A 23,305-nucleotide genomic window follows, 5' to 3' on the forward strand; every position below is an offset into this window, starting at 1 on the left:
CTATTACAGTACATCCATGCAAGCTTTTTCAAGCCAGATTTTTTTCAGTATTGTTTTTTATTTTTGCTCTTTTTTCCTTCTTCTTTTTAGTCCTCAACTCTTTATTTACAGTAGTCATACAGAGATACTGGAGTCTGGAGTGCCATTTCTGTAGCACATTATAGCTTCTGGCTCCACCCCACACTGTCCAGGTGCCACTGTTATTAACAACACATACATAAGCTCCTTTATTTAAGGAGTTAATTCCGTCTTCTTCTAAAAGAAAGACTAAACAAAGGTGTTGGAGAGTATTCTCTACTTTAGTATGAAGTTGTTAGTTCAATTAATTAAAGTACATTCTACTTCGTTGATATTTACGTCTTAACCGTGTAGTCTTTTCTAATGTGAGCTCTCTTTCTTTGAGAAGTTGGGTGACCTTGATACATTTTAGTTAAATAAACTGAAAGCCTACAGACTCCGACCTCTAGGTGGCAGCATATTGCCGTAATTTCACAATGACCACTGAATTAGAGTTATGTCACGTGACCAACTGTACTTGTGCTAGCGTGCTGCCAATGTGTTCAAACATCAGGAGTCACTATAGTGGGGTTTGTCCAACAATGTTGCCGTTTGAAGACCTGGTGACAAGTCTGCGAGACTGTGTGATCACCCAGGAGCAAGCACCTGAGAATGTCAGCCAAACACTCAGGCTCTTTATGGATAAACTGTCTGAATCCTCCAGGTTGGTGTCAAACTTCAACACGTTTCAGAACTTAGTGAAACTCTTTCTGTCCTGTAAACACTCTATCCGTCAGTATTTGTCACATGTTTTTTTTTTTTAACAAGGCGTTGTAATGACTGAGTAATGGTGCTTGCATGAACAGGAATAACGTGAAAAGATGTAAGGAGCGTTGTTTAGAGGAGGCTGCCCAGCTGCTGAGACAGATTTCAGAGGCACAGCTCGGTGGTTTAGAAGAGAGCCATCTCCTGCTTCTTGTCAGACTCCTCATCTCCATGCAGCTGCAGACGGTCAACATCTCCACAGCCTGTCGTAAAGTGGACCAGGTCAGCAGATACTGTGTGTTTTTTCACTGTGCAACACTGAAGACAAAATGCAATCCCCCTCAAACCTCATTATTTACTTCTCAGATGCTGCAACATTTGGCAAAGGTGAACCACCAGTTGGTTTTTAGAGAAACCCATCACTGTTTTCAATCCATAGTCCACACTGACCAGGTATGGAACTCACTTCACTTCTGTTTGGCGTGTGTTTGCATAAAGGAACTGCAGATAATTTTCACGTTGTCCTACCTTTGTTTCAGATATTGTCTTTTGAAGATCTGCAAAGAGGTTTGTGCTGGCTAAAAATGATGTGTTATTACAGTATATGTCATTAATTTCATATCTAAGTTTTTATCACCTTGTTTTTCAGCCTGTATGTTCCTGGAAGACAGCACTGTCGGTCGTGAGGTGTGGCGAGAGTCGTACCTATCCTTGCTGAATAAAGTGTCCGAGTTGTTCCCTGTTGTATTGCAACAAGAATCCCTGAGGGATGGGCCACTGTGTTACACTGCTGTCAAGGTGCATGAAGAGCAGTGTGCTTCATCCTTCACATTCATCTCAGACCGACTGTGTGATCTCTGTTACTGATCTGAAAACTGTGATCTCTGCAGGTGTGCTTGCAAACATTTCAGCTGTTGTCCAGTGAAGTGGCTCCTCTGGTGTGGGACGAGGAGCACAGGAGCCCAACCGTGCAGAAGATCCTGCAGGCTCTTATGGACATAATACTTGGACAGGTTTCTTATTAACTCACTAGTTCAGAGTGACTTAATCAAAAGACAGAAACCTGTTCTGTTATTACCTTTCATCTTATCAGCCAGTGTCGTGTCTTGCAGTGCTGCAACAGGGACACTCGTCTTTTGGCAGGCACTGCTGTGGCCATGCTGATCAACACAGCATCAGAGAGCAGAGCTGGAGGAGCTGCTGCCTGGAGTCTGCTGCAGGTCTCTGCCTTAGGTAGGTAACCACCAACAGTGCTGGACAAATAGTCTGAGCACATCAAATTTTGGAATTGAGACCCAGGTATGTGCCCATGTGGTAAAATGTAAAAAGATCTTTGTATTTTTCTTTGTATTTTATTTGTCTTTGTATCCCTTTGTGTATTGTCTTTCTCAGTTCTACTGCTATTTATCCTACAAATTCTACATCTGAGTGTCAGTTCTTAGAGTTTCCTGATGGAATAGCTGTTATTCCTGTTATTCCTCAGAGCCCTTGCTGCTGACTGTTGGTGCTCTCCAGGTTCAGTGTACGCCTACAGCGAAGGATGGAGTGGCGAGGCTGGCTGTGAGCAGGGGCCTCCTGACCTGCTGTCGACCTCACATCTTGCTCAGTTCACGTGTGGATGCTGCGGAAGTAAATCTACTTAAAGCCCACATCAAAAAAGACTTTTACTTTTGTTCTGCTTGTTCTGCTTTCATTACCAAATCCATAATTTTCCTTCTTTTCAGATGTGTTTACTGCTGAAAGGGTTGTTTCCTCTTGTCTTTGCTTTGTGTGAGGAGAAGCTAGATTGTCACTACTTTGCCTTTGAAGGTGAGTATCATCCAGGTCAGGTTTATTCATGTGTGTAAATGGTGATATCATCTGTTGAAATATGACATGTTGTTGCAGTGTTAACACTGTGGCTGAAGAAAGTTAAAGAATGTCTGGCTGATATCCGGAAGATGACTGATGTCCGCCTTCTGCCTGACAACAGCAGCATGCAGCAACAGCTCATTCACATTATCTGGACAAATGCAGAAAGCCCAGTGAGTCAAATTACCATCATTATATTATTGCAATTCAAAAAGCAGAAAACACAAGGGACAAGGAAATTATTAGACTTTGTAAACTCAATGAACTGCCAAATAATGAAGGATATTGTTTACAATGTGCTTAGAATTTGAGAATTGTGCTTGATTTTATTCCAATCTGATCACATACCATTACTAAATAATGGCAATGCAGTTTTGTCTGGAGTAAACGGCATAAAATAGTTAAAATTTGCCTAAAGTTCATGAGTTGTGTATAGTTTTATTCTTTTCTATCATAAAGAAATATGTTCAGTACCACCTACACATCACAGGACATACTCTGAAAGCCTCTTCCAAATATCCAGAAAAGTCTTATTAGCTTCTTAAATAATTTAAATACATATTACCTCCAGTGACCTCTGTCTCACTGTGCATTGGCAGGTGGACGGTGTGTCAGAATTTGTGCGCAGTGCCTTTTGTCTGCTGTTGGACCTGTATGAGATGGACTGTGAGCAGTTCTGTGACACAAAGAAGACTCTTTATTTTACTCTACTCCAGCGAATAATCAAACTACCTTGGGAAGCCAAAGCCAAATATCATCGCCTTTGTGCCCTGCTACCCTATCTGGGCACTGACATGGTGAGGATGAAGCGTTATTACAGGGTTGATAATATTATAGTGTGGTCTGTAGTGGTCATGATGACTTTGATGCATGTTTCTTTAATCAATCAGGTGCTGGATCAATATGCTGAAATACCCAGTCATCTCCTCAAGTGCTTGTCAACCAATCACCTGTCGCCATGTGGATCAGAGCTGTACAAGTGTCTGATCCAGCAGCAGAGACGAGAGCTATGCAATTGCTCGCAAAGGTCGGACTCGCACACTGAGCTGGATCTGGCCGATCAGTGGGCGAGGCGTTGGCAGCCCGTCCTTCACAAGGCGCTGACGTCTGATGTGATTCTTCTACAGAACAACAGCTCGACACACTTATTGCCCTGCACCTTTCAAGTCTTCCCCTCCGCTGTGGATCACCTGCTGGCCTCCCTGGACCCATACGCCCCTGGTCACCTCCACGCATGGGCCTGCATCATGAGCTCCTATCGAGCCACGACTGGAAGTTCACCCTGGGCTCTGCAGGGAAGCTCAACCCTTGAAACCCTCCAGTTAGCACTAGGATCTGCAGATGACAAAGTTCGTCTTGCTGCTCTCAACCTCCTCTGCTGCAGCCCAAAGACCAAAGACACTCCCACCACAGAGGAGATGTCAATAATGAGGACGTTTATTCCTCAGAACCTAAACTGTGAGTCCTCGCCATTTCGCCAGCATTTTCAGGCCGGAGCGAAGAGGTTTCTGGTTCGTATCAGAGACAGCTGCTTGGCACATGTCAGAGGTCAGAAGGGCAAAAAGAAAGGAGATACCACCCACTCAGAGAGGGCACAGGATATACTGGAGCAGGGAATAGGTGAGATAATTGACAGATGCTGTTTTATGTCTACAACAAAAGACTGTCCTATCAGACAGATATACTGTTATCACACTGTATTAGTGCTTTCTTTTAAACTTTATACATCTATATGGAGTGTTTTAGATGAAGGTATGCATTCCTGTATTCCTTTTCAATACCCACTGCATTTCAAATTTCTGGTTTCTGGTACATCTCTTGGTCACACACTGTTGAATGCTGAACAAAATACTAATAATTAGATTAAAAATATATACCCACAGGGAATACCTGACATTTTTTCTTTCGTTCCTCAAAACCTTTTTTGTATTATCATGTAGGGTTTATCGAATGGTTGGGTCAACTTCCATACAGCTATCTAGCACCAGGACACAGTTATCAGAGGAAGAAGACTGCATTGCTGTTGCTGTCTGCAGTGCTGGAGACCTGCACAGACACCTGGAGCCCAGACAAAAAGAAGGGACAACCTCCAGGTCCGTTTGGAAAACCAGTAGTTGGAAAATGCTAGCATACAACGCCCAAAACAAATATATTCCAAACACTACTATGTGGTGCTAGTATTTGGTTCTATGTGTACTTCCTGTAGAATGTTATCTTTTCTTTTATACTGTTTTATATCATTTTGGTTAGGACTTTTCATGAGCATCATGAATTCTTCTTTGCAGCAAATATTGGGTCTCTTATTAACTGTGCCAGACAAAGAGGACAGTGGGATTTCTTCTGTAGGACCAAACAGCTGGTCCTTATCAGCTGTTTAGAAGATTCTACTAATGAGGTAGAGCTGCCTTGACTTGTCTCATATTTATTTCATATAGTTCAAATTGAAGATCGAGGTTTAAAATAGAATATTTAGATATAGAAAAGTTGTTGTTGTTTTTCATTTACAGATCCGGGAGCTCTCAGCTGGGTTATTGTTGAGATTTTTCCCACCCAGTTTTCCAGATGATATCTCTGCAGTGCTGCTCAGGCGAACCAAACAGCTTCTGTGCAGTCCTCGGGTGCAGGAGGCTCAGATGGGAGCGCTGATGACGAAGGTCCTCCTTCAGAAGTAAGCCTTGCCTCCTACATACCCTCGTTCAGTATTTTGCATGCTTTAGAAGCAGGAGGGTGAGCAGTTATCACTTGTTCTATCTCTAGATCACAAGACCGGCCTGAAGACTGCAGGCTGAACAGTGACATTACTGTCCGCGGTGAAAGTAACCCCACGGCCTCCTGCATGGTCAGACTCCTGGTGAAGGAGCTGAAGGAGCACTATCTGACAGCTAAAGCTGAAATGATGCTTGCTGCCAGAACCAAGCCCATACATGGTGAGACTATAACACTACAACACTGACATTCATATACATGATTTTGAGCCCTAGAAAACATTTTTCGATGCTTTACAGCCTGTGTTGAATCATATCCCAGGTGTTGTAAGTGCCCTTCAGAGGTGTTTGCTTGAGGCAGCCGGCAGTATCTATGACGTACTTGACCACAGTCTAACCACTGAGGTGCTGGTCCTGCTGGAGAACGTCTCTCTGCTTCTGCTGGGTGTTCTGTATGGAGACCAGGATGCTTGTGCCACTGAAAAGGGTAACGGAGCAACCTGCAGAAACAATACTGATGTGGGGATGAAGTGCACTCCATTTCAGATTTATTTATGACACCACACAATAAATCACACTCTTCTAATCTTAGACGCCCCGCCTTCTTTCTGTGACATGGGAAACGCTATCAGCTCCCTGATAGCCCAAACAGCTGGAGGAAGCCAAGGGGATGGAGAGGAGTGTGTCCTGCTGTCTGAAGAGCACAGCCTCGTTCTCACCTGCTGCTGGGTCTCCCTCAAGGTAAAACAGAACCAGATGCACCATTTAGATGCATGATCAGATATCTCAGCATTTAGGAAGATAGAAACAGCCTGACATCTTTGCTTAGCATATTTTCTGCTTTTGCATTTTGTCTCAATATTATTTAGTTTAACGTTTTTTTTATCTGTTATTCCTATTTCTTTTTAGGAAATAGGAATCTTTTTAGGATTTCTGGTGGAGAAAATTCTCACCGAATTCAAACCCGGCAAGCACATTCTAGGAAAAGAGGATCTAATGAGAGCATCAAAAGTATTCAAGAATATTCTTCTCAAATGCCGTCACTGGGTAAGTTTTATGAAACCATTTACTCTGAAGTTTAGTATGCATCACCTTCCCTTTTGAAAAACATATTTCTCCTCACCAGGGGGCAGTAGAGGGATGCTGTATTGGCTTCACCAAGTTCTGTGCCTCTCTGTTGAGCAGCAGTGATCCAGAGTTTAGGGACATCCCGGCCCAAATGCTGAAACAAGTGAGTGGAGATACATTCTTGTGTTGCAGTTTTTTTAATCAATAAATGGAAATGCTGAACTGCTGGTTTTTCTCTCCTTGCTCTTTATTAGGGATTGCAGGTCATGCAGTGCCCTCGTTCTACATCCGTGACCCGGCGGGCTGCGGGGTTGCCTATGCTCATCCTGTGTGTTGTATCAGCAGAGGAGGCCAGTAAAGCAAGACCCCTGTTAGCCCACAGTATGCGAACCTTGTTGGAGACGGCCAGAACGCCTCTGCCCGAGAACTGGGACCAAACACTGGACCTGCCACAGGTTTGCAGACACACGGAGAAGTTTGAAGATATTGGTCTTCATAACCAGACGTGGTCACATACATTATTGTCCTTTCCCTCACAGGTGTGTGCGGTTCACACTCTGCAGGCCCTGGTGCGTGGCTCAGGTCTAGGAGTAGCTGTCCTTCAGTTTGCTCCTGCTGTAGCCATCTTGTCACTCACGCTGCTCAGTTCTCCCTGCTGGGCCATGAGGAATGCTGCACTGCAGCTTTACAGTAAGACACAGGCACATGAAGAGCTTTACTTTTAGTCTGTACTTGCAGTGTGAAGGATTGTTTAGGACTAGGGCTTATTATCAATTTCCCCAATCATTGATTATTTGTATAATTGTTTAGTCTTGTCAATGAAAACTGCCCATCACAATTTTTCAAAGCCAAATTTACATATTCAAATTACATGTTTTGTCTGACTGACTTATTATTATTCTTTTAGATATTCAGTTTACTGGCATAGAAACATGCTCTCATGTAGGAAAAGGAATCAGTGAATTTTCTGCAGCTTTCTCATGTTTGAATGATTGGAGCTATTAATAGATAATCAAAACAGTTGCTGAAAAATAATAATTTTCATTCTTTCGATTAGTCGATTAATGGACTTGGTTCAGCTCTAATTTATACCCCTGGTACTGTAGTCATTTAAAATCCCATTTCCAGGTTCTCTGTGCTCGCGAATGCTCGGCCAGCGGCCCAGCAGTGAGGACAGTGGCCCTACCCAGCATGGCATGTCCCCCGCTGCCTTCTTCTTCCACTACCCTGCACTCCAGCCCTTCCTCCTCGGCGAGCTGAGAGGGGCAGCAGAAGACCTCCAGGGTCGACCTGATGAGGCCAAGCTACACCTCCAACCCTCGCTCTACCCTGTCCTCACGCTGTTAGCCCAACTCCAGCCTGGTGTCCAAGACTCAACAGAGTGATTACTGTTTAATTACCACTACACGGTTTGGTCAGGTTAACTACTATAATTCTTTACAATAGAAGTTTTCACCCAGGACAGATGTATGTAGGTTTTTATCCCATCCAAATGTTAGTGTATTCAATAATTTGGAGAAACTAAATGTTTTGGTGTTTAATTCAAATTAACATCACTCTTTGCCTTAATGATGTGACTGAGGACCACTGGTCTTTCTCTTCAGGACTTTGTCAGACTTCCTGCCTCCTTTACTCCAGCTGTCTGCCAGTCCCATTTACAGTGTGAGAGTGATGGCCTCTAAGGCTTTGGTTGCCATGACTCCCCCCTCAGAGTACATGAACATCCTCCTCAAACTGACAGCTCAACTGCCCGGTCCACAGGAGCGCTGCTGTCACAACCGGCTCCATGGGCAGCTGCTGCAGATCAAAGCTATTCTAGAGAGAGCTCTCTGCTCAGACAGGTGAGACTTAAAAGAGCTGTTTATTCATTCATCACACACTTTCAGGCTTTTAAAATGCCTGGTTTATTCCTTCATCAGACGCCGTCAGGCTTTGAAATCCTGCTGTGTCTCTGTTTCGCAGTGACCCTTCAACTGCCCTGTCTGTGGTGCTGAGCAGGGTGGACACCTCCCTGTGGCTGGTGACCGGAGCTCAACGCTGCCCACTAGTGAGGGCCGTCTACCTTGGAGTGGTAGATTCACTAAGAAGATTCTGCTGTGAAACCTACCTGTCAAAGCTCAGTGACACACTCATGCGTGACCTCCAAACACCCCAAACAGGGCTTCAGGTGTGTAACATGCACGCTAACACACCTATAAGCATAGGGGACATTTACATGGTATGTATATGCTCTCAATCAGCTCTGTACTGTAAGCAATGGGTTCATGCACAATCACAACATTTTTTGTTGCAACAGTTCAGGTTATTTCACATGAAATATTTCTGCCTCTGCTGTTTTTTTTTTTCTTTGCTCTTTTCACGGGTTTCAATGGAGCGGGGCTCTGTAGGGAAAAAATATGATGGGTTACTTATTCATAGGATTTAGCAACAGACACAAACCTGATGAGGCAGATTAGCTGATTTTTAGAGCATTAAACCCATAATATAGAGAACCCAAGAGTCATTTTTTCTGAACTTTAACATTCATTTTTGCTTATTTGTCAAGAATATTTTCTATTATACCAACAAACTCAAGATCTTAAAGACTCAAAATAATCTGAAAATGGTTCAATTGTTGCTAAAAACTGATTGATCTTTGGAATAAATTTTGCATCCCCTTGCGATGTTTTTGTAGTCCCTGTGATCTACAGTGACAGTTGGTGTTTTGCTCTAGTCTAATTTTAATACACTGGCATTTTAATACACTCTACAGACACTACAGAAAGGAGAGATGGTGTGACGCTGTACATGACACATTTATTTATCCATTTGTTCATTTTGAAAGGCCGAGCTCTGACAGTTTAAAGCCACTGGTTGTGAGCATTTCTGGTTGTATCTACGGTTGTATGGATTTGGCTGCAGTAGCTGTACTGTGACTACTCTTTTCTGCTCCTATTAATGTGAGTCAGACGATTTGAACCCACTCTTCTTCTGTTATGTATGACAGATGTGTTACTGATACACCACAAGAGTTCAGGAATACTGCAGCTTCAATACAATGCTCAGCCCGCACAACCTTGTCAATTCACTACACACACACACACACACATTCCCCGGCAGATACTTTTTCTAATGCTTTATCCATGTCATCCCCTCAGGTTGGTTTGTCATCCTTTCATCAACGAGCCATCCACTTTCTATGTGCAGATCAAAAGTGGTCATGCCAAATCTGGAACAGCTTCTCTGCAGCGAGCCCTGACCTGAAGCTGTCACTGGTTATGTGGGTGGTGGATGGGCGGGGTTCGCAGCAGACCAGCTTGAAAGAGGTGTTCCAGCGGGTGTTGCAGGTGAGACACGATATGTTCCCTAGACTTCAGCATGAAGAAAACAAACTTCCCAAAAACCTGTTTAACCTCATTCAGTATAACGATCTTCTTTGAGCACAATGTGAGGAAGTTGAGGAAGCAAAGATAGGCTTAAATATAATGCCATCGGAAGGCTGAAATCTGGCTGGAGATCTGTTTTTCCGTCTAAGATAAAAAAGGGTGTGTCTCCCTCTGAACAGTCAAGCTGAGGATATTTAACCTTTTATTATTTGCTGTGTTAAAGTTCATGTAGATCATATAGATAAACTCTGCAGCATGTAACATTATCTACACCACCCAGTTATGCCTTCCTATGTATATCCTGTTGAGTGTTTTAACTGACTCTTTAAAATAAGCTTGATAAGATGTGATACTGCATATCTACACACAGTGAGTAAAGATATGGGATTCCTATTCATGTGGCCTTGTCATTTATTTTACATCACTTATTTACCCCTATTGCGTCATTTAGTTGGACTAGAGCTCCCTGTCTTCACGTATCTAATTTAGTTTTACTATAAAACTGATAAATATAAGGTTGTTAGTGTTTTTGAGGAAACTATGAGAAATAATACACCTGCATTGCACACTGTAAACTGTATGTAGTGAATAATAAGTGAGGCAGTTCATGAGATTATCATTTAAACCAGGAAACAGGATCTGTCTCAACCTGTATTTTAAATAAGGTATTTGTTTAAAATGTATGTCTGCAAAAAAGATGAGTCTTAACATGAGTGTGTGATAAAAGCAAACCCAAAAGAATGTTAGATTTTATTCAGCATGCTTTCCTCTGTTTTTTGTGATATGTCGATTTAAATTCCTACGTCTCTTATATGATGCCTAGTGTGATCCACTCAGGGTATACATGGTTGGCATTTAAAAGCACTGATCCTTTGTCAAGTACATTATAGGCCGACTCTAATGTTCTGTGTCTTCAGGCAAACCTGAAGGAGGCATTGTTGAGCCACAGTGTGGAGTACCGCAGGACCTATCTCGCAGCCCTGGTAGCAGTGACGGCTGGAGGGGATTCTGCTTCACCCCAGCTTCTTCCTCAGTCGGCCGAACTGGAGGAGCCAGTTCTGCCTGAGTGTCTGGAGTTGTTGCTTAGGGACCTGGAGGAGCAGCGAGGCGGGCCCGAGTTTCTGTCCCAGGCTCTGTGTGCTGCTAGTCTGCTGCTTTCCCAGTGGTCGGACTGCAGGTTGTTACACATTTTATTGTCCTTTTTTTTTTTTTTTAATATACTGAAACACTCCCACCTGCAACTCTGTCTCTCTTCTCATCTCCGTGCAAATTAGTCTCAAGATATCTGTGGTGCTGCGCTGGTGTAGCGTCTTGGAGTGCCACCGTTGCCCAGATGCCCCTGAAGTGCTCAGGATGGCGAGTGCTGAAGCTCTGTGTGTGGCTGCAGTTCCACTCATCAGCCACAGCCTGAGGAAACACATCACTCTGCCTGCCATCATGACCAGGTGTGACGAAAGTCAAATAGCGTTGTTGATCAAGTGATACACTCTGATGGACAGAAATTCAAAATGTGGAATCTCCCTGGTTTAGGTTGATCAACACGGGCCTTTACCTGCTGCAGGACCAAAGCCAGCAGGTGAGGATGAAAGCAGCTCGATTTACCTCCATGCTGCGCCATGCGAGAAGAGGGGAAAGCCACAGGAGGGTCTACCTTATGCAAGTCAACCAGGCTCTGCCGCTGCTGCTGGACCTGCTGCTGGAGGAATGCGTCGATACTCCTGGCACATTGGAGGTGCTGCTGTGTCACCTGCCTCAGTCTGACCTCACATGTGTGCTGAGAGAGTCCTCAGAGATGGGGTATTTCACCTCACTGCATCAATACACTTTGACAGACAGCAACCTTGATCGGGTGTTGCCTGATTGTTACTATTGCTCTGTTATTCAGGTGTTCCAGTCTGTATGAGCAGGATGAGGCCAATGTGTTTGCGGAGCCCTCTGTAATGTCGGCACATGTGCTGCCTTACCTGCTGCAGATGGCTGAAAATTACTCTGAATCCTCTGCTTTGGCACAGAGCCTGAGAGTGTGGGCAGAGCAGAGTGCTGCACTGGTGGCAGACAGCCTTTCAGTGTGCAAAGAGCTCCTGCCAGGTACCACATTAGCTTGTTAGTCTGAATGTAATATCTATGTATATATTTTTGAAATATTCAAAATTTTCTGTGTTACAATGGGATTTTTTTATTCTCTCTCTCTCTCTCTCTCTCTGTCTCTCTCTCTCTCTCTCAGCGGAGACTTTGAACCCGGCCTTGCTGGCTCTCCTCATGGACCCTCGTTTCCACAGCACCCTGTGTAGCCTGTTCACCAGGGCTGCCTTCCTCCTCCGCCTGTCGAAAACATCTAATGATGTACGACAACTTTGTGATCCTGCGTCGCTGCACAAGAGTTTACAGGACGTTTGTAGTCTGCTCAGTCAGAACGGTGTCCACTTTCCTTCTGCTCTAACAGCTGCTGTAGCTGGAGAGCTGCCACTGTGACGGAGCGTAGGGCCGTACACTCAGTGAGTAAAGCCTTTTGGCCAGGATAAAATTACCTTATGACATCTCCATGTGTAGTATTGAATGAGTATAGCAACTGCTGATGCTGCAGTACACTTGTACTTCACAGGCTGACTGAGTTATGTAAGAGCTAAGTGGCTGAGGCCACTTGTAGCATCATCATATTATGTACACAGAAAAGAGGCCCACTGGGCATTGTTTGCCATGTGCACATGGGGGTGGGCAGTTCTTCATAACCTCTGGAGGCCTGTTTTTGATACAATGCTCATAGAGTTTATGAAATTACATTTTCTGGAGCTTTATTCATCTTTTAAAATACAGCTTTTTTTATGCAGATGTACAGCCACTAGAATATCATCAGCTCTGTCTTTATGATCACCATCACCCCAAGTAAAATGCTCAGTTGTACTCCCAGAGCAGTGCTCCTGTTCTCGGTTGTTGTAAGTTGTTTGCCATGTCTCAGCAGCAGCGGGACACAGACTGATGCAGTGATGTAATGCGGTAGCATCTGGAGAAATTGGCTGCTTGGTGGCCAGCAGGGGAATATAGTGTATGCTTTAATGCTCCATTAGAGGCCTTCTGCCTGGATAAGTGTCCATTTTCCAACCACATGAGGGCTGAAGATGATTGACTGGATCTGATAGAGGGCTGGCGGTTGCCCCACAACAGACCACACACTATAGAAGTCTTACATCACCAGATAGCCCACTGCCTCTGTTTGGAGATGGGTTCATGTCAGTGTTCGACAAACACTGACATGAAATAGATTGCACACGCTAGTGTTGGCCATATTAGACAATGAATCAAATGTACATGGACATTTTTATTGTTGTATCCTCGCAACTTTTATTTCCTTGAGATATAGTATTGTCAGAGTTGATTAAAGTTACATAAATTAAAGACAGTTTATAAAGCAGCCAATTTGTCAACATGACTGTAAACCTGCAGAGTTACAGTTTTAATCTTTATTTTTTTACCGTTTCGCGTGCCTCTACATGCACACGAGGTACCTCCATTTCAGATACGGTTTCCATTGTGTATGCATGAAGCATCGTGTTTGTGAACATATAGATTATGCAATAGCTATGACATCAAGCTTATTAATGATTCAGACATAAAGCTTATGTAATATATTCCCCTACGACCCACGCCAAAATTAACACCTGTTGTGTAGAGCTCTGTGAGATTAACATGTGCCTCTAAGGAAGCTACAGGTGGTTCCTGTTGAGAACATGACGCAGAACAACAAGGTGAAAACAAGGTGATGCTGGAGGAAAACTGCGACGTACGTCGACATTTTTGGACAAACCTTGAGTCATCTAATCAAGAACTCTCCCAAAGTTTTAATTATGCCTCACTGAATCACACCTACAGAAAGCATTCATGAAAATGAAAAAAATGTCTGCTGTTGGCAGTCAGAAAGATTCATAAAACAAAGCTTCATAACAGACTATTTTACAGACTGTAGAATAAAAATGAGGGTGTGAACTTTGCTCTACTTCATGACAAAGGCAAGTAAACCATGTGGCTCGAGCACTCGACAGCTTGTCAACATGCCTGAAAACAGAGGCTTCATTTTAATGAAAAGGCATTTTACTTTTTATTCATCTATCAGATTCCACTTGAACAATGTGTGCAATATTATGTCTTCTGCCTCAACCTTGAAAACAAAGTTTGAGAAGTCCATTTAAGGTGAACATGGTTGGAAATTTCCTGAAGGCAAACTGAGTCTAAAACTGTAAAATGACCATCTGGCTTAGTGAAAGTATTTGCTGTCGTTGCAGACAGTGCTCAGTGTCTGGACCCTCAGTAAACCTATCCTGCTAATTACATGATTAACTATGGCAACAGGGAACAAGGCCAAGTAGGTACAACCACTTTTATTTGGTGTGTGTATGTGTGTACATGCACACAGACATGTGCACCATTTAGAGCATGAATGAGTGTTTTTCCATTGTTGGATCCTGACTCTCGAGGTTAAAAAATGGAGGGAATCAATTTTTTTTTCTATTCTACAAATGGAATGACAGTAAAAATCTTAATGAATGAAATCCATTTCAAAAGAAGAGTTTTTGTCAGTTTAACTGTTCATTTTGATTTTTAAAAAGAACTGTTTATGCTGAATATAATAAAATGTACTGTTGAATTCATTACTCTGCAGAAATGTTTGTGTTTTATACGACCATTGCTATTTTCAGTAGGTTTATTTTCCAAAGCTTTTAGTTTACTATGGTATATTATGGTTGGCTCAAAAGAATTTCAGTGTTTTGAAACAAAAATAATCTTTGGGAAGGGATCATATAGTTTAAATTTCAAATGCAATTGTTGCCACCTTCACTGAATCAGTCAACTCCAGCTCGGTTCAGGGGGATATAGAAGTCCAGTTCTAAAAAGTTTGTCATCATATGAAATAAAAAGGTTCATAGCAAGTTAAAATTATGAGACAAAAAAATCACAGTCTTCAGCAGCTTCACTGAATCACTTGATATCAGCTCAGGTTAGGTCGTCATGGACTTCAATTTCTGAGAGGAAAGGATAAAAAACAAATTTTTTATAATTTTTATTTTTTATTTGTTCAGTCCCATATATATTTAACCTTTAATGGTCTAGTGACTTGTTTATTTCATCCAATGCATGCTGGGAGAGGCTCCAGCCCCCTGTAACCCTGAATGAGCAGAGTGTGATGGAGAGTGCCAGACAGATGCTGTGTGTTTGCTCTAGTAATTGCCCGAAAACTGGGTAAGCATCTATTTGAAAAGTGGCTCAGTGAACATTGAGTGAGTCACGCGCTTGCTGTCCTCTTTACCCATCAGCCAACAATGACACAGGGCCTCTCCGCTCTCAGTGCACATCTCCCTGTGCACAGCCAGATAGAAGCAAATGCTATTGGCAGCTGTCCTTTAGCAGTCTCTGCAGAGCCCACCTCTGACCAAGAGTGGCGGACCACAACCCTGGTGGAGTGGAAGGAAGCCTGGGAAACAGGAAGATTGGGTTTGGACAGATGCACCAAGCACTTTGAGCCAGATAAGGCTCTGCAGTTGGATGAGGATTATACATGGAAAGTAATGACTCAGTGTATTTTCAAATGAAAATGGAAAGAAGAGCAGCTATTTATAGACTGCCACAGAAAATGTAATAAGCTTGGGAATAATTCCTGGGCAGGGAAGAGGAAAAAGCAAAAAAAGTTAAGACGGTGGATTATGGAAGCAACCAGAACCTTTTTTTTTCTTATCTTAAAAAATGTGGATGAACTTCCTTGACTTTCCATGCTGACTGTTTTGACGATGTGCTTCTTCTCACAAGGCTGCACGCCATGATAAGTTGCCAGACTGTTTTCAGTTGATTATCTTTCCTGTGTGTTTGTGTGTGTGTGTGCGTGTGTGTGTGTGTGTGTGTGTGTGTGTGTGTGTGTGTGTGTATGAGAGAGAGAGAGAGAGAGAGAGAGGTGAGAAGCCGGTGAGGCTTTAGGACCTTGAGGTTTGTACTGCAAAGGGGAGCTCCTCCTCCTCCTCCTCCTCCTCCTCCTCCTCCTCCTCCTCCCACTGAAGGCTGTTTACTAAGAAAGCTGAGCTCCTCTGACAAAAACAAGGGCTGGGACTCCAGCGAGAGGAGCAGTGTGTCTGATGCACATGCAGCACAGGCTCTTCATCCACTTCATAAACATTTCATATTTGATTTGCCTTTTTGTAATTCTTAGAGGGGGAAAAACGCACATCGGCGCACCATGTTGTCGGCGAATTCATTCCGTCAGCTCTGCAAAATGTTCCTCTCTTTGCACGTTGTTTTCCTGAGCGTGGCGATGGTGGAGAGCAGTGCATCAAATGGAAACCAAAAAGGTAAAATGAGAAATTATGGACTATTTTTTGCATTTAAATTCTCATTTGTTGTTCAAAAAAATTGCACCCAATCCAGTCTGGTTTAATTCAAATTACATGCATAATAATATTTATGATTTTTTTTCTTCTCCTCTTTTTGATTGTACAATCTCTTTTATGTTTATGTCATTCTCAGACTGCATGAGATCCAATGGTGTGGAGTACAGAGGGGTCCAAGAGAGCTCCTTCTCAGGTCTGACCTGTCTAAACTGGTCCAACATTTCCAGAGACTATGATGTTGAAATGCATCCTGATCCTCAGACAGGTAAACTACTTCAACTGATGTGTCTTCTTATACAGATGGGGAATGTCCCATTAAATGAAAGATGAACTTGTGATTTCTCTCTTCGTTTTCTCTGCGTTGGGTTCACGATGAAGACAGGCGGTTTAAAATGTTTCTTGTGTCGATGGGTACAACATTGTTTTTACAGGGGCAACTCTCTCCTCTGACGTCTTTGAGATTTTGATACAATGCCATAACATACACCACATGATTGCAAGTAATCTCACAAACATGAAGCAACAAACACATTAATGATATTTACAGCCCACACTTCAGATACCACGGCACTGATTTGTGTGTTTATAGAGTTAAATGGCGTCTTTTATACAGCAGCTGCTGTTTCCTGTCTTTGTGCTCATGGTGGCCTGTTCATTGTAGTGTGATGAAGTAGTGTTAATGATTAATGAATCCAGTGGTTTACCCACACAACAGGGACGGACAGGCAGACAGACACAGACAAACCTGTATTTCCATGAGGCATCTGTAACAGACGTGTGCTGTTTTTATCGTTCCTCTTGTAGGTGTTGGAGATCACAATTACTGCAGAAACCCAGATTCCTCTGAGAGGCCTTGGTGCTACATTGCTGGCCCAGATGGGACGGTCCAGAAACAGTTCTGTGCAATTGACACATGCGAAGGTAGGTAGCATCAACATGTGTGACATATATAGAAAACTCCAACTATAAAAGTCTGGCCAGGCAAAGATAAATATGCATATTCCAATTAAATACAAACAACACTGAAACAGCAGCTTCTCTTGATGATGCTGATGCTGCAATTATTTTTTTTCTTCCCTGTAAACCTCTCATTATTTTAAAAAAGTGGGCTATGCTAGGGGAAAAATAATGAGGTGAAATTTTTGTAGCTATGCAAATGTCCCAATTACTCAACACAAAAAAGAGAGAATGGTGAGAGAGGAAGCAGCCAAGTTTTAAACTTTGATGGGCCAATAAAAAACTTTTACCACAAAGAAAAAAACAACGTGTGCTCATTTGACAGATGCGTTACTGATTTACTTTACTTTCACTTTTCCCAGTTAAGAGTATTAGTCTGTATTAGGTCAGTTGGTCAGTACTTAGCTGCTCTGAGAAGTCTTGTATACTTTGCCCTTTGTTTCCTTTTTGTCTCGGGAACCAACCCAAGTCACACAATAACAAAGCCCTGCCGTCACATGGCAGAAAGATCAGTTTCAAGAAAGGCGTTGACCACACCCTAAAAGCTCATTTGCAGAGAGGAACAGTCTCCCCTTGGAGACAGCAGCTGATTGGCTGCTTGAATTTATGACTTCATGCTCTTTAACTCTGGGGAGTTGATAAACAACAACTTGTAAGAAGGAAGTGGAGAAAAAAAAAAAAGTTAAAGCGCAGTTGCTGTTATCTGCCGATGAACCTTCCTGTCTCATGAAGCAGAGTGGAGCGTGCAGAGCCTGTATGTGTCTGGCACATGTGAAAAACGCATGCGCTTGTCAAACCTCTAACTGATTTACGTTCCAACAGCTACATGAGAGCAGTGTTCATCCTGCTGTTGAGCAGGTTTTTGCGTCAGTGGTGATGTTGTTGGACCAACAGTAATTGGAAACCACACGGTCCAGATGATGCACTTCTAGTCAAGTCAAATCAAGACAAAGTGTTTTCTAAGTGCATCAAGTGTCTTCACACACAATATAATCAAAGAACATTAATAAAAACTACAAGACGATGCAGTTAGAGATCATTCTGATTAAGGACCATAAACATAAAGAATGGATTCCTGCAGCGTTATGTGGTGTAATAACATTTGAGGGGTAAACTGTTTGTGTTAATACTTTACATCTTTTTACATCTTTTTCCTGGAAGCTGTTTTTGTTTTTTGGACAGAATAACTTCTGGCTAATTCAGCCAATTTAGTTACTGACCAAGAAAGATACTTCATCATCAAAATCATATAAAAATCCAAACATAAAACAGCCATAAAGCTCTAATTCACCCTAAAATACTAAATGGAGAGATAACAAGGTATAAATGATTTGTTCGCAAAATATCTGATGGTATGCAGTACAATATCTGATGTACAAATCTATAGTGGCCTAGTTTTGTCATTTTGCCTAATCTCTGTAATCAAATTTTCTACAAATGGTTACAGTTGTGGAGAGAGTATTCTGCACAGGATGATTGAGGTGGACTAGAGAAATAAAAATGAGTAAAGTAGTTACCAGTCACAATTAAATAAAGATTGTATATGGCTAAAACTGACCTGTATCTGAAGGACATATTTTACTTTGATCAACACAAACATAACTCACAGTGTCTTCAATTAAAAGTCATTTAACACTGTTGTTTTTAAAACCGGCATTGTTTAATTGTGATTTTAGAACAAGGCTCGACTGTGCCAGCAGAGGCCGGATCCCTCACTCGAACAGGAACCACTCCCTCCACGGAGAGCTTTCAGGCGGCCAAGTCGGGACCTTCTCAGGGAGAAGTTGCTGCGGTGCAGCCGGTGATGGGAATCAGCCAGCGGGTGCGCACAGGACCCAAAAAGAAAAAGGACCTTGGCACACTCGGTATGTTGTAGTTTATTGTTACTCTGACGACATGTATGATATGATATTGGTGGTACACACTAACTTATGTTCTTAATTTGTTTTTCAGGCTACGTCCTTGGCATACTCATGATGGCGATTATAATCGTCCTTGGTGTAGGCATCACATTTGGCTACTTCTACAAGAGGTCAGTATGTAAATCACAGCAAAATCATCAAATTTAGTTCAGGAATAGAGGAACATTATGAAAGAGGACCCAGTATAGAGCGTTTATTTATTTATTTATTTATTTATTTCCAGGACGTCATCATTACATGGCATACATCTGCTGTAACTGTGAAAAGCAAAAATGTGATGCTGTAGATCCTTCTTGCATTCCTGTTCTGGCACATGCAGCGCTGTTGATAGCTTCGAGATGTGCGGGACGAATGCCAGTATGTTTAGTTGTACCACCTAATAGCATGTGCGTTAATGGTCTCTTGAGTTTAGGGCATCAGCTGTTGTTCACATTCCCCAACAATGCTCTCCGTTGTTCCACTTGGATGTAATGCAGCCATTTTAATATCTTTTTTTTACTTTATTTTTTTACAACAACCACAACAGAGCATGCGGAGGGACGTGGCAGCAAATGAAGTGCCTGCAGTCTATTTTAAGCATTCTTATTTTATATTCTTGAAAGAGAAGAGAGCGTGGAGGAAGGGTTGGATGGGATGGAGAAGCCCTCACATTCGCTGCAGTTATGTAATATTTAAAATGATGGGCCCAGCTTTGTGAAAGAGGGGCACTCTGCTCTGATTCCCTTTGGCACAGCACAAAATGACCCTTACAGATCTGTTCTTGGCTGTCAAATCTGATTAGCAGTGCCCCTGTATTTGTTTTCTATTTTTAGGAGGTGATTATTAATAAGGAGGAGCAGCATATTATGTCAGAGGGTTTATACCTGCTCTCAGGATACAGTGACATCACCCTCGGTAATGTGATAGATGTGCTGCATGCATGCTTGTATTCGTCGTAATTCAGCTGCCCCTCCACAGGCCAGGAGTGGCCGTAGACTACTGTGTGCCTCCTGCAATATAAATGATTCTTTGCCCTCTAGGGCAGAGGGTGTAGAGGTGTAGTGTGTGCAGAGGTTCATACTATATCCCCACTGGGAGCTCTCAACCGACCAGTGGGAGTAGGTCCTGTATTGACAAGGATGCTGATCCCTTGCAGGCTTCCCATCCACTTGAGCAAATAGCACCCTGACAAGCCCGAGGCTCCGCAGTGATGGCCAAGAGTTTTTACCCTGTGTCATTTGGTAGCCAGGAAGACTGGAAATGGGGGAACAGCAATCCTGGGTACTTTGCCAGGCAACTAGCTCCATGAAAGTTTCTGGTCTTGGTGAAGAAATTGTTTGGGACATAACCTAAAATAAAAGCTAACCTCAATCAAACGGGAGACGACGTGTTAAATATTGAGCTTTAGAGGTGCTTTCAGGTAGATTTTGTTACCGTCAGACAGAGCCAGGCTTTCCCTCTGTTTCCAGTCTTTATGCTAAGCTAAGCCAACTAACCGCTGGCTAACTACATACTGGACAGACGCGAGAGTGGTATTAATCTAAGCAAAAAGGTTTTTGGGGATCGTGAGAAAGCAGAGGAACTGAAAAAACCCCAGATACAGTTCAAACTAAAAGTAACCACACCTTTTGTGTAAAGAATTGGTGGTGATATGCGGTGTTTCAGTTTGAGTTGCACAATGTGCTGCACTGGAGCAGGCGAGTAGGAGGTATTTTGAGTCCAAGAATATATTGGCCTGTTTTGGCTGCAGATCAGTAGAAAGCAGCCTCATGCTGTGTCCCATCACTGTGTTGCCTTGGAGTAGATAAACTCCTCGCCAGCTTGTCGGCTCCCTGTTCCCTTTCACCATCTGTCCCTCGACTTTGTTACAGGCCAGGCACTTGTTATAACAGGCCGTAATCTACATACAGTATGTTATCAGAAGCTACTTATCACGAATATTTAGCTTGGGTGGCCCCCAAAAACACTGCTACAAGATTACTGAGGGCATTATTATAAGCGCTATGTTTATTATAATACCAGCAAACTACATTTTTACACACTGGTAATTTGCATGATAGCTTTGATCTTTAACTCAGTATTAATTAAATTGTTTAGAATAACATCACTTTATTGGAATATCACATGACTACTTGTTTGTGAGGAGGAATTGAGCAACACATAATTCTACAGTTCAACAGAGTAATTTAGCTTCTTTCAGCTCCTTGTTTTGTTTTTTTTCATCCAAAACTTTCACTCTTACCACGCTCATACTATCGTTTTCAGCCACAGCAGGCAGCTGTTTGGAGTAGGAAATCTCTGATAAACCACAGTTGGTAAACCTGCTCAGCTTCAAACAGCAGACACACACAGTTAGTGACTAGCTGTTGAACATGGTGGAGCATTTAGCAGCTAAAGAGTTGGTGGAGACCAAAACAGAGAAAACTTGAAATCTTAATGAACCTCCTTTGTGTGTTGCTGTTTAGGGGTCGAGACTTAAAGAAGCAGCATGACCAGCGAGTGTATGAGCGCGAGATGCAGAGGATCACCCTACCCCTGTCGGCTTTCTCCAACCCCACCTGTGAGCTGGTCGATGAGAACACCATTGTAATCACAGCAGAGCACGAGACAACCCCCGTCCAGGAGAGTGTGGAGGAGGGCGGGGACCCCCTCATGGGTCAGCAAGCTGGTACCCCTGGAGCATGAGCAGCATGTGTAGTCCTCAAACAGGACTGTGATATGTTTTTTGTGGACCAAAACACTCCCATCTCCCCTTTTCTCCTTTCCACCTCCCTGAGTAACTTCTGTTTTTAAAAAGGAGAAGGGGAGTCGTCTTCGCTCCAAAGACTTGAACTGAATGCTGTGTCCTGTTTCCTTAAGGTTTTATACATCTGGGGCACAAAAACGATAAGATGACACACAATCGGCACGGTCTTAACAACTAGAAACCATTAAGGTCAATCTGTTGTTATGTATCATGAGGTCTTTACTATTCATATTTGATAGATTTGATGGGCTGCCCCCCTAAATAACAGTATGAATATGTAGTATAATATCTAGTCAAATGGACGTTGGAGAATATGTGTTTATAATGGTTCTTTGTAAAGAGATGGTGTTTGGATTGGGGTAATGTTTTGTTTTTTTTTAGTATGTTTCCGTGTGGGAGAGGTGCTCTCCACAGGAGGTGTCGTTACATGATGAATATGTGGTTGATTTTCCTTTATGCTGACCCACTGGCTGTGTCGAGGGAAACGTTGACAAAAAAAATGTGACTGGTTTGTCTCTGAGACACACTGGTGGCACAGATGTGTGTCCAAAAATAGCCATCCTCCTCTGAGACAGGATGTGCGAACATGAGGTAAAACAGACCCACTGAAGACAAGGGAAGGCCTCCAACTCAGAAATTGCCTTAGCATGATACTTCTGAATGTACTTGTTTATCTTTTCCCAGATAAATCTTTTTTTTCTTTTTGTACTTGACTGACAGACCAATGCAGTTACAAAGCACGACAGCGGCCATTGGCAGATATGAAAGAGGACTTGCCCTTTTCTTCTACAGGTTAAGGAGTGACAGGAAATACAGAGTGCTCTCAGGAAGCATGAGAGACAGTAGTTAGTCCTCAGGACAAAATAGCACTGCCACAACACAGAGCAGATGGGGTGAGAAAGAGAAAGTCTGAAATCTTGTCTTTGCAGAGTAGGACAGTGTGTGTATGTGTGTGTGTGTTGAAGTGCTGAAGAAGCCTGGTGCCTAGATTAGATTCAGACATTTGAGTCATGCACTTGATGCTTCAGGGTAGAGAGTGGAGGGAGTGTAGTAGAATAGAAACAGTCCAAAGTTTGGTGGTGTTCATTCGAAAACATGAATGCATGTACACGGTAACCTGCTGTATGTTTGTATTGAGGGGCCTCTTTTTCTGCATCTTAAAAAGTAGAACTACTCGTTGAAGAAGACATTTAGAAAATACCTGCCTAAAAAACATGGACAACAGGATTTTAGTTTGTCGATGCCCATGAGACATTGTTACTTCCCAGTATATTTCCAGTTTGTTTATCAATCATCACTCCTGACAATCTTGTTTTGTGATTGCTGCTGGATCCACATCACTGGTAATTTTTGGTTACGGCTGCTCCATTATTTCAAGTGTCTGTGCGCTGGCTGTGATTACTTTCTTCATATACGCAATGTGTTCACAATACTGTTGTTCAGCATTTGAATTTAGTACTTGTATTTGTATGAATGCAGATTTTCACCGCTGAGACTGAAATAAAACATCAAGCACAGACATTATGGTGTGATGAAGTCTGTATATTTAAAATGACAGAAGCAGACTAGAACAACATAACAC

At 42.7% G+C, this 23,305-nt stretch overlaps 2 protein-coding genes across 2 annotated transcripts; both read left to right on the top strand.

The window, feature by feature from the left end:
• Positions 1 to 551: 551 nt before the first annotated feature.
• Positions 552 to 14,394, top strand: LOC111660271 (tRNA (32-2'-O)-methyltransferase regulator THADA). The gene is made up of 31 exons (XM_023413472.2): positions 552 to 721; positions 864 to 1,044; positions 1,129 to 1,215; positions 1,302 to 1,329; positions 1,412 to 1,560; positions 1,653 to 1,775; positions 1,875 to 1,995; positions 2,246 to 2,391; positions 2,487 to 2,571; positions 2,650 to 2,786; positions 3,213 to 3,410; positions 3,504 to 4,233; positions 4,554 to 4,706; positions 4,899 to 5,008; positions 5,121 to 5,281; positions 5,371 to 5,540; positions 5,641 to 5,805; positions 5,911 to 6,059; positions 6,228 to 6,365; positions 6,445 to 6,549; positions 6,641 to 6,841; positions 6,926 to 7,076; positions 7,515 to 7,767; positions 7,991 to 8,227; positions 8,349 to 8,553; positions 9,524 to 9,712; positions 10,669 to 10,928; positions 11,026 to 11,196; positions 11,282 to 11,548; positions 11,637 to 11,839; positions 11,976 to 14,394. Exons 1-31 carry the CDS (start codon positions 555 to 557, stop codon positions 12,221 to 12,223), a joined length of 5,688 nt encoding a protein of 1,895 aa, XP_023269240.2. The 5' UTR covers positions 552 to 554; the 3' UTR covers positions 12,224 to 14,394.
• Positions 14,395 to 15,813: 1,419 nt separating this feature from the next.
• Positions 15,814 to 23,244, top strand: pik3ip1 (phosphoinositide-3-kinase interacting protein 1). Its single transcript, XM_023413458.2, has 6 exons — positions 15,814 to 16,080; positions 16,256 to 16,384; positions 16,924 to 17,040; positions 18,753 to 18,941; positions 19,030 to 19,108; positions 21,443 to 23,244. Exons 1-6 carry the CDS (start codon positions 15,969 to 15,971, stop codon positions 21,660 to 21,662), a joined length of 846 nt encoding a protein of 281 aa, XP_023269226.1. The 5' UTR covers positions 15,814 to 15,968; the 3' UTR covers positions 21,663 to 23,244.
• The last annotated feature ends 61 nt before the right edge of the window (positions 23,245 to 23,305 follow it).

This window comes from Seriola lalandi, unplaced genomic scaffold, assembly GCF_002814215.2.
Source record: "Seriola lalandi dorsalis isolate HSWRI2012SDOR001 ecotype SW California unplaced genomic scaffold, Sedor1 jcf7180002054517, whole genome shotgun sequence".
Classification (NCBI taxonomy): domain Eukaryota; kingdom Metazoa; phylum Chordata; class Actinopteri; order Carangiformes; family Carangidae; genus Seriola; species Seriola lalandi.

Bases quoted from the DNA above. Each gene is read 5' to 3' on its own strand.
- LOC111660271 (XM_023413472.2), top strand. From the start codon at position 555: ATGTGTTCAAACATCAGGAGTCACTATAGTGGGGTTTGTCCAACAATG. The intron at 6,060-6,227 runs GTAAAACAGAAC...ATTTCTTTTTAG, and splicing joins GCTGCTGGGTCTCCCTCAAG to GAAATAGGAATCTTTTTAGG. The intron at 6,366-6,444 runs GTAAGTTTTATG...TCTCCTCACCAG, and splicing joins TTCTCAAATGCCGTCACTGG to GGGGCAGTAGAGGGATGCTG.
- pik3ip1 (XM_023413458.2), top strand. From the start codon at position 15,969: ATGTTGTCGGCGAATTCATTCCGTCAGCTCTGCAAAATGTTCCTCTCT. The intron at 17,041-18,752 runs GTAGGTAGCATC...TTGTGATTTTAG, and splicing joins TGCAATTGACACATGCGAAG to AACAAGGCTCGACTGTGCCA. The intron at 18,942-19,029 runs GTATGTTGTAGT...TTTGTTTTTCAG, and splicing joins AAAGGACCTTGGCACACTCG to GCTACGTCCTTGGCATACTC.